Source organism: Poromitra crassiceps (assembly GCF_964638095.1).
Source record: "Poromitra crassiceps genome assembly, chromosome: 15".
In the NCBI taxonomy this organism is placed as follows: Eukaryota; Metazoa; Chordata; class Actinopteri; order Beryciformes; family Melamphaidae; genus Poromitra; species Poromitra crassiceps.
Genome location: NC_139634.1, coordinates 17123030 through 17138085, shown reverse-complemented (window position 1 = coordinate 17138085; position 15056 = coordinate 17123030). Strand labels below are relative to the sequence as shown.

Below are 15056 nucleotides of genomic sequence, written 5' to 3'. Positions count from 1 at the left end.
AAACAAACAGATTTGCTTTAAAAAAAAAAAACAGTGGCTAGTGGCTGCTAAACGTCAAACAAAAGTCCATTTGGAATTTCTTACAAAACAAACAAAAAATAAAAGGTATAAAAAAAATGCTGCTTTAAAAAAGAAAAGAGACGTTTACGCCTTGTTTTTGCAAGTAAAATGGTTCCGTTAGCCTAGCCTTGGACCCTCTGAGACCCCCCCGTCTTCAGTCTTTGCATCAATGTGGGGGTAAAATCAACTCATTCCCATGTATGTCACCAAGGTCTCGCCACACTTGGATGGGTCTGGGTGTACAGACCCCTCCCACCTCCAAATTCTCTGCAGATACACCTCCTTTCCCATTCTCTGCCTTTCAAACAATGCCATATGCAGCAAGGTTGTTATGTATACAGATGCATATCAGTCCTTTTTCCCCCCGCTGCCACCCGTCTGCAATCCTCTGTTCTGTCTTCTTTCGCCTACTGTGCCAGTAGGATGTCCCTGTAAGAAAGAGACAATCCAAATGAAAACAAAGCACGGTAGTGACGGTACACACTCATTAGAAGACAAGAGGCAACATGTAAGAGCTGAAGTCATGCATTACCAATAACAAGAGGGAGAAGAACACAGACAAGCACATAATAATGGTACTGTAAATTGTCCATGTTTCATTTCACAGGCTATAACTTCTTCAATGTTATGAGTGATTTCCATTTAAGGTTACAAGCCAGAGCTAATATAGGGAGTGGCAGGATATTTGTCACAACCTGACCACTTTCTCTCTGTTACCGTTTTATTTCACAACACTGAGGCTGACTAACAAAGACCAACACTGGCATATAAACTTGTTCTGCACAGTTCTCCCTCTCTCTCTCTTTATCCATCCGTCTCTCACTCGCACACGCAAAGTTGTCAATCAGCCTACCATATAACCGAAAACCCCTCAGGTGGGTCAAATGAAACACCTCACAGCTCACACACAGCTCACACAAGTCCAAACTCAAAATACCATCAAGACAGCAATCACTGGCGAGGCTGGGCGCTTTATCTCACACTATATAGCCTGTATCTGATTCCCCAGCTCTACAGAGTAGCAGCACCAGATGAAAACCAGTCCGTGTGTGAGCACACTGACAACAGATCCGGAGTGATAGTGGAATCTGATACAGTAGTTTGGACACACCCCTCTTTTCAACAATCAACAGCACTGACAATACAGAGCTGTAGCCGATGCAGTGTCAGTGTGACCCACTCAGGCACTGTTGTTAATCATGTCTCATCTGCCCCCACAACAAATCCCCCTCCCCATAATGGATGTAATCCTAAAATCTCCCCGTCGAGCCTTGCCTACCACTGTCATGTCACCGCAACAATCTGTAGCTAGCAAGCTACATAAAGTGGCCACTCAAGCAAGTTTGATCCAATTTCCAAGCAATCACGTTGCTGTCACAATGACAGCTACTAGCTGCTGTTTGATGCAGCATTAATGCCAGTTGGCCTGTATTGCCGGCATTTAAAATATGAAGAGGTTAGATACCTAAGCTTCAAAGTAAACCGAGCGTTAACCAACAGGCCAGGGCAGTGTGAAGAGTCAGCCAAGATAACTAACGCCAAAATAGCATAATTCACTCACATCACGATGGATTAACATCAGCAAACTGCCTACGTAACTAAACTTCTTGACTATCCAGCTAACGTTAACGTTGTGTAGGTTAGTTGAAACAGACAGCGACAAAATATAAAGGTTTCAACCCAGTCCCGTCTGGCTAACCAGCTAACGTTAGCTGTTACTAGCTTCAAAGTTGTTTTGCGACACCGATCGGTCATTTTCCACATAAGAGCCATACAGCTAAAGCTAAAGTAGTTCGCTAACGTTAACGTTACCTGGCTAGCATGGAAGTTTTACCTTGGCCGAATGGTGTTTCATTCACGATTGACGATACAACTACACAGTCAACAACCTGGTTATTACGAAGAGCATGAAAAAACAAGTTGGAAATACCTAATATGTGACGTGTGGACCCTCTTATGTGTAGGGTGTGTGTCGTTTCGGTCCTCCTTCAGCTAGCCCTAGCAAATTAGTTAGCTACTTGCTAGGCCGACATCGGAATCCCGGAACTAGTCCGTCCTTCCTCAGGTGGGATGAACAACCAATCAGAGAGCGAGGTTGCCCTGGTTCTCGGAGTGGGTGTGGTCAGGGGAACCATGAGGAGAACACTCACCAGACCTTTAAATGTATATGTATACTAGGATTCCTAGGGTGGAGACTCTGAAGACTGACACCACCACCACAGAGCCCACTTTAGCCCATTTTAACTAAAGAAGATTTTTTTTTTTTTACTAATCTATTTTTTACACAATACGAAAATACAGGTTAGAAGAAGACACTGTTGACATCACAGTTGCTCGAGTGACATCACTGATGACACCACAATTTCTCGAGTGACATCACTAATGACATCACAATCATGACTGTTACCGCCACAGACACCAACACCCACAAACTAAGATTTGGTGTTGTCTGAAGTATGCAAATACCAGGCTATCTTGGCTCAATTGTTGAGTGTCTCTATGGGATCAAATAACAATCATGGTAGATCACAAATCGGTCTAAGGGATGTCATAAACACAACTGCATGTCTAGTATGTTGTGTTAATGAGTTGGTCATGTACCATTATGTAAAAAAAAAAAAAAAAAAAATGTATCTGTAACTGATAAGCACCAGCATCATGGCTTGTTAATATAGGCACAGGAGATAACACAACAAACTGCCACTGAACTCTTATTGTTCTTATTTCAATAAAACAAAACAAACAATAACAAATTCAATTTTTTTTATAGGGGTGCTGCAATATTTTATAAAGGCCTAGACTCTCTAGAGTGGCCCTAGAGACACATTAGTTCCAGGATTGGTGGTCTGATACAATTGCAGGTTTAATTTGTTGACCCTGCAAACATAACCTTAGGATTTGTAATCAAGTTTCACCAAGTTTCATGGAAATAGGAAAACGGTTTTTGAGATATCCTGCTGCAAGACAAATAGGAGTGAAGACTTCCTTGACAAATGTCTAAAACAAAAAAATGTACATTCATTCAATACGATTTAAGTGATTGTGAAATCACTTAAATCGTATTGAATGAATGTACATTTTCCAAAGATTAAAGGAATGAATAGTAGATTGTATCCGTTACATTAGCCTATGCTGTAGAGGCAATCAATTAATATCGTCTACATTTTAAGTATATTTACACATATTATTGGAAAGAATGATTTAAGAATGGATAATACTTTTTGGAACTTTAACAGTGAAATTCAAAATTCCAATTATTTTTTTCTTGTGACAAACTAAAATAGAACAATAAGAAAAAAGGAATATGTGTTGAGCATGGAACATAGGTCTACTCAAAATGTAACATCAGAACAGATGTGTAAAAATGTATTGCTTAGGACAAGAACTATCATGGAAAAATTACAATATTGTACAGGGTTCATACAGCTTTTTAAGAATAAAATTCAATCACTTTTCAAGCACTTTCAAGGTACCAAAACCAAAAGTTTCCAGACTCTCAAAGCCTTTATCATCATATCTAAATTGTTAGTGTAAATGCAATGGCGAAAAATAAAGTTTACCACATTCCTTTATACCCACAGCAATCATTATTTTACCAGCTGTTCATATTAACTTTGATTGTATGTTTTGATCATGATTTATTTAACACTTGCTAATTTCCAGAGTAATGGATCAACAAAGGACTTTATCTAGCTATTCTAGCCTTCTTTAATGCATAATTATTTTCAAAGTTTCATTTGAAAGACCAGATTATGTGGAAAATCAAGAGTATATTCAAATACAAGCATATTGATAACCCTGAAAACATGACTGTTAAAATCCAGCATTTTCCAATCTTTCAAGACTTTGGACGAACCCTGAATACAGATAAAATATTGCCTGAAATACATCAAACAATCTGTACAGTGTGGTCTATAAAATAGTCTAAATTAAATTTACAGAAGTTTTTTCCTACCAAATTCAATACTTAAAGTTCTTCAAACAACAATTATATTTTTCCTCTTGCCCCTTGCAATTCCTATCCAATGCCTTGCACAGACTCACAGCAAAACAGAATCCGCCAAACAAAAACAGTCGCCATACAATCCTTTTCAGCAGAGCTCCTCTCCACATTAGTCCCCCTCCCTCCCCCGGCCCCCACTTCATCGCTGCTTCATTTGAGGTCGATGAAGCGGATGTCCATGATGAGCAGGGTGTGTCTGGGCAGCGGTCTGGGTGCCGGCGACAGCACAGTCATCACTTGTGCTTGCGTGTCCACAGAGGTGACCACGATGAAGCCGCACACCGGACTCTCCACCACCCCCCTTCTAGCCCCCTCCTCCACTTCCTCGGCGCAACTCACGCTCAGCACGTGGTGGGTGAGGTCCCGGCCCGGCGTCACGGGCACCAGCTTGAGCTGCGTGTCGTCCTGAGACATCCCCAGCGGCAGGCACGAGTCCGGGATGGACGGCGCCCCGATCTTGTAGATGCGAACGTCCGAGAAGCGCACGTCAAAGGCGTGGGGGTAGAAGGACACGGCGCGGAAGCCGTAGAAGTACTCGCGGATCTTCTCGTCGCGGGCCTCCCGTCGGCACTCCTTGGAGCGCTCCACCACCCCGCCCGACTTGGGGAGGAGGACGACCCGCACGAAGTGGGGCAGGTCTCGTTTGAGTTCGTTGTAGAGCCTCTCCTGGTCCAGCACCAGCACCACGTCCACTTCGAAGGCTGAGGCGCAGTGGACCAGAGCCTGGTATCCAGAGCCCTTCACCCAGCCGCAGGTGTTGATGATGCAGCCGCCCACGCTGGCCCTCTTGTTCACCTCGCAGCGCTGCGAGAACATGTCAGCCAGGGAGGACGTCAGCTGCACCGCGAGCACAGGGGGAAGGACAGAGATAGGGGAGAGGGGGAAGATGAGAGGGGGTTGGAAAATGAAATGAGCACAGAGAAAAGGATATCTGATGTCATGGCAGAGTGGTTCAACACAAACTGAACCTGCGGTGTTGTTGTAGCCTCACACTCCTTTCATCTTTAGAGCTCGCACTGCCACTCGGCGCGTTATTACCTCTGCCACAGAGTTGGCTGGGCCTTTGACTGGAGGTTGTTTTCACCCCTGTTTGTTTGTCAGCAGGATATCTCAAAAAGTGATGAACGGATTTGCACAAAACTTGGGAAAAAGGTTTGTCATGGGCCAACTTAGAAATGATTCACTTTGCATGGGCCAGTAATGGGCATGTTCAATCACAAAAAGGCGCCTAACTTCCAAACGGATTCACCTAACACCACAAAACTTTGTAGAAAGGTTCGTCATGGGCCAAGGACGAACTGATTAACTTTCCACGCCCACTAGCCAAAAGGGGGCATGGCAATGGCCGTGGCCAATCACAAAACGGTGCTTACGGTAACATCCACACGGATTCACGTAACACCACAAAACTTAGTAGCAAAGTAGGTCATGGCTCATGGGCCAACTTATAACTGATTAACTTTCCAAGTCCACTGGCCAAAAGGGGGTGTGGCAATGGGCGTGTTCAATCACAAAAAGGTGCCTCACTTCCAGGCGGATTCACGTAACACCATGACACTTTGTAGACAGACTGATCACGGACAAGGACCAACTGATTAACTTTCCACGCCCTCTGGCCAAAAGGAGGCGTGGCAATGGGGGTATGCCGTGGCGGAGGTATGAACTCTACCAAGTGCCCTCTAGTATTAATCAATGGTTTGGTTCTCTTTCTTCTCACCTTGTTGTAAAGTTTGATGTTGGTCCCTGGGGTGGTGGAGCCAAAGTGGTAGACCAGAGGAGCCTGGACTGAGAAACCCTCCTCCACATCTGCTGGACGCTCAATGCAAAGCGCCGACATCGTCCCTGGTACAGACACCTTGAAGAGAACACAATGATAATATTCTGGAGGCCACTCAGGCCAGTAGCATGAGACAACCTTGACAAGAGGAATGCAGAACTAACATTTACGTGTTGGTTTTGCCATCAAGACCCCCTCCCCTTAAATTACAGGATTTACTGAATTTGCTGGAGAGCTTTTTACATTTGCTGATGAACACGTTGCGTCCCCTGCCATTTATCCTGCGTTTCCATGGTAACGGCTCAACGACACATTTTTGGGTTTTCCATTGCGCAAGTACCAGGTACCAGTACCAGATTACATGGTACTTTTGTTTGTACCACCTCCATCGAGGTTCCAAGCGAGCTGAGGCGATACCAAAAGGTGACGTGGAAACCATGTGGTACTACCAAAAGCGAGCAGTCTCGAGTGACCGTGCGGTGGAAAAACTGCATTATTAGTCCTACAACTCTTACATGTAGGCCTATGTATTCTAGGTATGTACTGTATACATTCAAGATGATTCGATGACTAGGGCTTGATGAAGAAACCTCCAAATCATCATCATGATGGTCGTTGCAAGCTTATTATGGTAAACCCAATACTTCTTACCCCACTCTGCCCGACGTCCAGCTCCACTAGTGTCGGCCTCCTGCCCAGCCTTACAGCATAGCTCAGGAGTAGCCGGCACACTGTCGACTTCCCCACATCTGTAGGTCCCACCACCATCACCTGAGGGGGAGAAGTAAGCCAATGTCAATACAAAATCCCTGAAAACTGACACACGCGAGGAGCAAGCGTCTTAAAATATATGAACAGCGATTGACTATATATTTTTTGATCCCGTTTGAATTGTGCCATGAGGTCCACATGTAAATTCTGTCAATTTAAAAGATAACTATGCATGTCAAGAAAGTCGCAGTTTGTCGTGAAACTGAAACCTAACGTTTAGTTTTGTATGAAACCGCTCAATCAACTACATCTCTCGTGTCGCACAATATACGCCACACCAACACGGCCTGGCGGGAGAGACGTCACTTATCAAGTTCAAGTTCAAGTAGTTTATTAATGTCCCAAAGGGCAAATTGGATTACAGCAAGGCGTAGAGGCTTGAAACGTAAAAACATAAAGTGCAAACCATACATACGATGTCATAAATAATCGGGATGTAACAACATTTAGACATACGATGAGCCAATATAAAAGAGCATACGTCTGGTGCGGCTGATAAATAAAATAACACAACACTAATAACTTAAGAAGGGGATGAGCCAGCGGCTGATACGGCCGATAAGACAGTATAAAAACAAATTAAAAAACAAGTTAAAAACAAATTAAAAAACAAATTAAAAAACATAAGAAGAGCTAAGAACACTTATGCAACTGGTTGTGCGTAGTCTTTCTCATGTATAACTTATAGTGCCTGAGTTTTACCACAAACTCAGACTTTCTTGACTTGCAAAGTTAACTTTTAAATCGACAAACATAAGTGTACTACGTGGCACAATTCTCTCACCATTCGAATCACCACCATTCATATTTTTCTAAGACGCTGGTGTGCATAGGGCCAGACCGGAAGGGGAGGGACTTTGGCTCTCTATAGAGACAGTCCGCATGTCTGGGAACGCCCATACAGGCTCTAGGAACGCCCACAATAGACGCTGGGTTAGCTGGCTCAGCCTGGCTGGGGGCGGGGTCAGGGTGGGGTAAATTCCCCCCGTTTTATCCATTCAGCAAAGTTAGAATTTAGCTGATAGCCCAGCTCAGGCAGACACGATCGGGGATTTAACCACCGCAGTAAACGCACATCTGAGCAGACGTCTTGTGTTCTGCTCTAGAACCCCCAAACATGTAGTTTAGAGCCACAGCACCGCCTTTTGGTGAGTCAGCCCATGAGATATATCGGCGGTTTTACCCCACTCGCGCGCCAGCCGTTTAACATTTTGTGGGCGTTCCCAGACATGCGGACTGTCTCTATACTCAAGCCAGCAGTCGTCTCAGCTGCATTTCTCTCTTTCACTAACTCACTTGAACACACACTTACCCTCGGCCCCCTCTCGTTGTCTCTATCTGCCTGCTTCCTCATTTGTTCCAGGGCAGCGTGTGTGTTAAGGTAGAGCAGCATGGGAGTGTCCCTGGACTTATAGGGCGCCATCTGTAGGGGCGATGGAAAGACGCTGGGTTATTGGAACTATCGCTCCGTCAATTCTCAAAACACTCTGAGCCACTGAGGACATCAAGAGAAACCAACACATATTAACACATACGTACATAATAAACACTTGCACAGGCGCGCTCCTCACCTCTATCTTCCCATAGAGAGACACGCTGCAGCCTTGCCAGGTGAAAACTGCTATCTTGGAGCCCGGTCCGAATGTGTACTTCTTGTTCCGGTTCAGTTCTGAACCGAACACCTCGGCCATCCCTGTGAGAAGCTCCAGCTGGACTCGTTCCCCAGCATCCACCTCGAAGCGAAGCTCCGTCTCCTTCTCCAGGTCAATCCTGTTGCCCCCAGCCCCAGGAGCTGGAGCATCCTCACCCATCTTTTCTGCACCCTCCATTGCCATGGCTAACATGAAAAGGTCAGTGTTAGAACTAGCAACAAAAGATATCCAGCAAACTAGCAACAACACATTTAAGGTCCGTCCTACTCCCTAAGCAGGATAACTTTGCCAGAACAGGAGTGAACTATGAAGAGTGATGGTATTTTATAAAGCCATGTCAAGATAATGATATACTGTTCTGTTACCATGACAGTATTGACACTGATTGAATATACAAGCTCAGTCAAATTCAATCCATCACCTGCGATCAGTTAACTGATCGCACTCGTTCTCCATTCAGACTGGAACATTTTGGGACCTTCAATGAATATGAATGTTCATATTCATAAATAATTGTAATGTCTGTGAATGTGATTCTGCCTGGGTTGATATGTTCTGAAGGGGATTCAGGAAGACTCACGACACTGTTGGTAGCTCCCAATATTTTTCTGATTTATTTGACATTAAAAATGACAATGTTTCGAGCCCTCACAGGCACTTCATCAGGTCAGGTTTGCAATGATCAAACAGGTCCAGGTGTTCCTCATAATGAATCCAGGGCCCACCCATGGGTGTGGTCATGTCAAAAAGTGGGAAATAACCCAGATATTACAATCTGACATTGCTGAATATTATTAGAGTGAGAAGTAGCTATCATAAACATGACTCAAAAATACACAAAGGTCCTAATTAGTTTTATTTATGTGGCCTATAAACTCTGAAACTCTTAGGGGTAGGCTACTATAATCTCATGATTTGATAGTAATAAATGCAAGTATTTAAACTCTACCCCCATAAGAAAGGGAAGCAACACTAGACAACAATAACAACTACAGTAATATTAGAGAAGATATTGTCAATAGACTTTATAGTCATTTATAGAAAGTTTGATGGAGAAGTCTTCATTAAGACTTTCTTGTAAAAAAAAAAGAATTATTTTGCTATCATATTGTTAGCAAGCTAGCTAATAGCTACAGCGTAGCTAACGCTAGTGTTAACATTAGTTCCAGCAAACCTTGTTTCAATGGTGAACTCAAACTCCAAACTACTCCCTTAACGTCTGACGACTACCAATAATTTATTATTTAATGTTTAATACTTACGAAGTAGCGTTAATCGCGAAAATGTACTGTACGTTAGCTGGAAAATAGGGTTCCGAACTCCAAGCTCATGGCGATGCTTCTTCTGTTGGTTTTAATGGCAGTTGGCAACTTTCTGGTGCATTACCGCCACCCACTGATCTGGAGTGTGATTCTTCAAATTATATTTAAGCCAAATCCTTATATAACGAGTTTTAAGGCTGGAACCAAGCCAACCAACCAGTCTTCTAGCAAGAACAAAAAATAACAGGATGGGGGGGATCTGTTATTTGTTCTTGCTTAAACCGAATGTTTTATACTCACGATTCAGTAAGTCACGGTTTGGCTTGGTTCCAGCCATAAAACTCATATAAGGATTTATCTAAATGTCTATGGAGAAAATTAATGCGGAACTTACTTCCAGGGCAAATGACGTCACGAAAAGGCATGTGACTTCACTGTTGAGCTCTATTGCTCAAGTGACATCACTGATGACATCATCACTGATGATATCACAATCGTAACTGAACCACACCGAGCCCACAGACACCACCCACTTAGCAAATTTTAACTAAAGAATGTTCTGCCAAATAAATAAATATATTGCTTGATGGTCACAGGTGTGACTCAAACAGAACGGAGTACTGTTAAACCATTACTATTTTGGACTATGACAAATGACCACCTGTAAGTTACTTTTCTCCTCCAAATCATACAAAGCAAAAACAGTTTTTGGACCCTCCTGCAGATCCACTCCCAGAGTCGTACTACTATTCCTCAAATAGAAATAAACCCCTCCCTATATAGAGGACTGATAGCCTGGTAAACCAGCCCGTCATGAAATGTGAGTTCACGTGACGGGCTGGTTTACCAATTACCAGGCTAGAGCAGTGGTTCTCAAATGGGGGTCCGCGGACCCCCAGGGGTCCGTGGCACTTTGCCAGGGGGTCCGCGAAAAGTTTTCAGGTAAAAAAACAAAAACACTTTTTTTTTTTTAATTAAAAAAGAAAATGCTACCTGTTACCTTTTCCTTCTCAAACTACTTCCTACATGGTGCTAGTCTATCAAAATATCTTGGCTGTCATTGATTGTGTTGCATAGTGGTTTTCTGTACTGTTGACAAATTGTGATATTGTAAATCAACGAAAATAGGTTATGCTTTAAATCTAAAATGGTTTGTGGATTACATTCTAATAACAAACCTATCAAATTAAAAGTAAAGCACATTACCGTGGAAACAATTAAGCTTAGCCCAAAATCACAAATCAGAATGAGGGGGTCCCCGGTATATTTTCTATCTTGTAAGGGGTCCTTGGCTGAAAAACATTTGAGAACCTCTGGGCTAGAGGATAAGCTAGAAGCAGAAACCTCAAATTGAGACAGAATCATGTGGGCGGGGGGGGGGGGGGGTCACTTTATGTATATGACCAAATGTACAATAAACAGTTGGGAAACGAGGGGAAAAAACTATAACAACAGCAGGACTGTACAACTTGAGTCTTGAATCTTGAATCTCTTGGTGTAATGGCTCAGAGATGCACCAATAGTGTCACCATCATGCATCCAGATCTGTGCGCTTGGAGCTGGGATCATCAGAGGAGGGACTGGGATCTTCCCATTGGTCGGTCCTCATCATTCTGCCTCCGCAGCCACACAGGCGGGACACTGGGCTGCACTGGAGACATAACAAAAGCACAATAAAATGGCTCAAGTTACCTATAAGCCAACAGTCTCAACCATTAGCAGTAACAAGTTGTGCAAAGAATGAGTAAAAAACAACAACATTTCTGTCTTTCTGTTAAGAGATGGCAAAATTGCAAATAGTTTAAAAATAATATATTCAATTTCATCAGTCGATTTCAAAACCTACAGTAAATCAACTGTGGCCTGTGTGCTGTTGACCACTTCAGTTTGCTCTTACACACCACTGAAAGGAATCATCATTATATAAAGGTTCAACTGTCACCTCCAGCAGGTTTGCTGGATGCAGATAGACTAGCAGCACTCAGCTTGGTGTTGTAGTTGTAGTCGGCTTGCCTCAGCTGGCAATTCATAAACAGTATTTCAATATTTAAAGACGTGTAAAGAAAATCTTGAGTTTAGTTCATGACAAATGGCTCTAAACAAAAGGAAACGTCAACAGGGTGTTTGTTATATAACCTGAATAGTGAACTTTTTTGATACAGGTGCCATGTTGAAGATAAACAAGACATTTGGACAAACAACCTCCAAATCAGTAATACTTTGTTTTACTGTGCAATGCAATCCATTATTATTATTTTGTTTCCAATTATGTTAATCCCATCAGCCAATGCTGGAATGACAAACCTTCAGTGGGGGGCTACTCAACCTTCAGAGCCTCCTCTAGAGCAGCAACAACAATGACAGATTCAGGGAACTTCAGCTTACGAGGCGGACCCTTCTTTATTCCGGTCCACAGGGTTATTTCTGTTGCGAAGAGGATTAGAGTGAAGTGAGTAAGTTAGAGGAACTGGATAAAAAAAACTATGCAGTATGAAATATGTGGTCCCCATTTACTGAACAACAATATTTCAAGGTCAGAGCTTCTAGATCAGTGATTTCCAAAGTGTGGGCCGTGAAGTTACTGCAGGCAAGATGTCATTTAGAAACCAGAACAACATGGCAGAGCAAAGACTGCTTCTAAATGGTTGTTTCACGCAAGCAGTATCATTTTAACAGCGCTGGTGTTCCGGCTAAATTACTGGCTTCACTAGGCGGACGATCATATCTTTCGGATCTGCAATCGGAGGTCGGATACGGGTAGGAGAGCTTTTTTAACAGCCTTGTCCACCTATTGAGGATTCTAACGCTGTGTGGCGCCGACTGCTGTACAGTAAGTACAGTAAGTGGCGTCACGTTATGGGGCTACCAGACATCATGACTTTGACAGCTGCTATGCAGCAACATCCCCCTTCTCATTAGCTGAGTTGCAGGTGACTTGACTCTTGATACTGGAATTTCCCTCCTCCTCACCTTTCTCTCTCTCCACCAGAGTGATCTCGAAGCTGTTCCTGCGGGGTTTCTCGGGGTTCAGGACCACAGTGAGCTCGGGTCGGGCAGCCAGGAGGGCAGTTTTCACCGCCTCGGCATTACGCCCGTACACTCGTCAGCTCTTGCTGCAAGGAATGGCAAGAGTTCAACAATCAGGGACAGATGTGTGTGAACTGTTATTATTCTATATACACTAAGTGTGGCTGTGTTTTATGCAATATGAGTCATATATTAGATATACACTACACATGAGTCATATTTTATGACTAATGCTGCAGAATAGTCAGCACCCAAACACTCACCAGTGTTCAATGACCACCCTCTGACCTTCCAGCAGGCCATCCTCCTCCACTTCTTCTTTCCCCTTTTTACCCTCCACGACCACCTTCTCAACAGCCTCCGCCTTGCGCTTCGCCCCACGACGACCTGAACACCACAAACATTGAAGTTAAGACACAAGTTTATCATTCTGCACATCCAAGCCAATAGCCAAATGAAAAGATTGTTTGAGAATACATGAGGCAGCCCAGCCAGCAGTGTCTACTAAACACAAGCAGCCAACGTTAGCAAGTGTTTTTCAAAACTTTCCCGAGTCAATCAAATCAGAAATGACCAGTGGTGTAGTGCAGCAGCAGGGTATACGGCGTATAGTATACGCATTTATTTTTCAGCTGGCTTTGCGTATACCCATTTCTAACCGCAGATTCCACAAGGGAAACGTTGCGTTGGGGGGATCACACCATGGATCACAGATCATCACACGCCTACCTGTTTTCGACGCCATTGCTGCAAATGTTACGAAAGTTTCGCGCGTCTGTGGACTGGACGGACTACACCAATGTGGCTGGCAGAAGGGAGTTTTCTGTGTTGTGGGTATGGTTGTGGACGGACGAAACCATTCAATGTTGCTGGTGGTGGTGGTGAGATTCTTCTTCTTCTAAGTTGTATGGCGGTTGGCATCCTTCCGTGTTGCATTACCGCCACCTACTGAATTGTAAAAGCGTCACACAGTGCAAACTACTTGTCCACCCAAAATGCGGAGATGGGCTGTCTTGTGAATTATTTAAACATTTAGACGATTTTGTTCTCGATTTTTTTTGTTTTGTTTAGTGTATGGCCTGAGGGTTGTTTGCCAATGGAATGGAAGCATGCAGTTGTAGTTCCTATCTTGGAACCCGGCAAAGATGCATCTAGGTTAGTATATTTTTTAGAGGGTTGTATCCGAGACAGACATCCCTTCTCATGAGAAGAAAAGTCAGCTGATTTAAGTTGTAATTTGTATCTGCTCTAACACTCCCTGTTTTGCACTGTATAACTGTCTGTCCTGTCCATAGACTGTACATAATATCTCCTGTCCTGTTTTCTATTGTATTGTCCTGAGAATGATTGATAATAAAGTTTTGGGCGGAAAATGTGTTTGAGGTAGTTATATCCTGACCTTGTCCTGCGGAGGGCAGTAGTAGCGTCTACACTACCGGAAGTCCGGAAACTTGAAAGAAGAAGAAGAAGAATGTGACGGCGTGTCTGCTGCTTTTGATCGGAGGATTACTTTCCGTTGTTTTCCTTTCTAAAGTCTGGTTTACATGTTTAATGAAGCAGCAGATGTAGTGTTATGTATGGATAACTAATCTGAACGCTCCTTCTTCCTCAGACCCGAGTCTTTCTCCTGGTAGCCTACAAAGTACAAAGCCTTTTACGTTAGCTAGATGCTAACGCTAATGGACAGGTTATCTTTGACTAGACAGGACAACAGTGAGCAACACAAGGCTAGCAAAGTCTATGGTTTTGACCCAGTTATTATACAATAACGAGTATAGTAGCGTTATTAACAGCATATAAACTGAAACAGGCAGACGGCGCAAAGCGAATTCCATTTTAAAGTAGCTAACAACAACAGCACGCTAACGTTACAAGCCGTGAGAAGAAAAACAAGCGGCTGTCTTATGGACTGAAGCTGCCTGTTGGAGCTTTGAAGGTCAACGTTTGTAAAAAGTTCCTGTTCCTGTGTGAAAATGTCTAAAGTCCTGAAGCTGAGAGCGTTGAAGCAGCGACTAACTGCGACTGTTGAAGAGATATTTGGGCTGTTTGAAAGAACGATAGCAGAATACGAGGAGGACGTTTCTCGTTCAAAAGAGCAGAACGACCGACAACGAATGCTACTGGACGCTGTTTTAAATTCTGAAGAGCGGTTACACAGAGCAGGTTGGTGACATTTATTGTACTAAATGTGATTCAGATTAGCCTAACATTACTACGGAACCCGAGAACGCCTGCATCTAATTATCTCGTGATCTCTATGTAACAAAGCAGTTTTCTCTTGATAACGAGATAATTGATCACAGGCATGTCACTGCACTGTGAGCCGTTTCAGCACCATGGAACTGGCCTGCAGTCTGGTCCTGGTTTTAGACCGGTTTGATTAGGGGGCAGTAGAGTAGAAGATGCTACACTCATCTTATATTTCATAAATACTGTAGGCTATGTTCAATCATCGTGAACTGGAATGCACTTTTACACACACACACACACACACACACACACAC

General features: G+C 43.5%; 2 protein-coding genes across 2 annotated transcripts; both read right to left on the bottom strand.

Annotated features, from left to right (window-relative positions):
• Nucleotides 1-3171: 3171 nt before the first annotated feature.
• Nucleotides 3172-9599, bottom strand: clp1 (cleavage factor polyribonucleotide kinase subunit 1). Its single transcript, XM_083651460.1, has 6 exons — nucleotides 9526-9599; nucleotides 8183-8448; nucleotides 7924-8034; nucleotides 6492-6611; nucleotides 5781-5918; nucleotides 3172-4900 (listed from the first exon to the last, which is right to left on the bottom strand). Exons 2-6 carry the CDS (start codon nucleotides 8444-8446, stop codon nucleotides 4214-4216), a joined length of 1320 nt encoding a protein of 439 aa, XP_083507586.1. The 5' UTR covers nucleotides 8447-8448; nucleotides 9526-9599; the 3' UTR covers nucleotides 3172-4213.
• A 1355-nt stretch (nucleotides 9600-10954) lies between these two features.
• selenoh (selenoprotein H) lies at nucleotides 10955-13297 on the bottom strand (the record flags this gene model as incomplete). Its single annotated transcript, XM_083651778.1, has 5 exons — nucleotides 10955-11176; nucleotides 11830-11949; nucleotides 12496-12638; nucleotides 12816-12939; nucleotides 13282-13297. 4 exons carry the CDS (start codon nucleotides 13295-13297, stop codon nucleotides 11843-11845), a joined length of 390 nt encoding a protein of 129 aa, XP_083507904.1. The 3' UTR covers nucleotides 10955-11176; nucleotides 11830-11842.
• Nucleotides 13298-15056: the final 1759 nt, after the last annotated feature.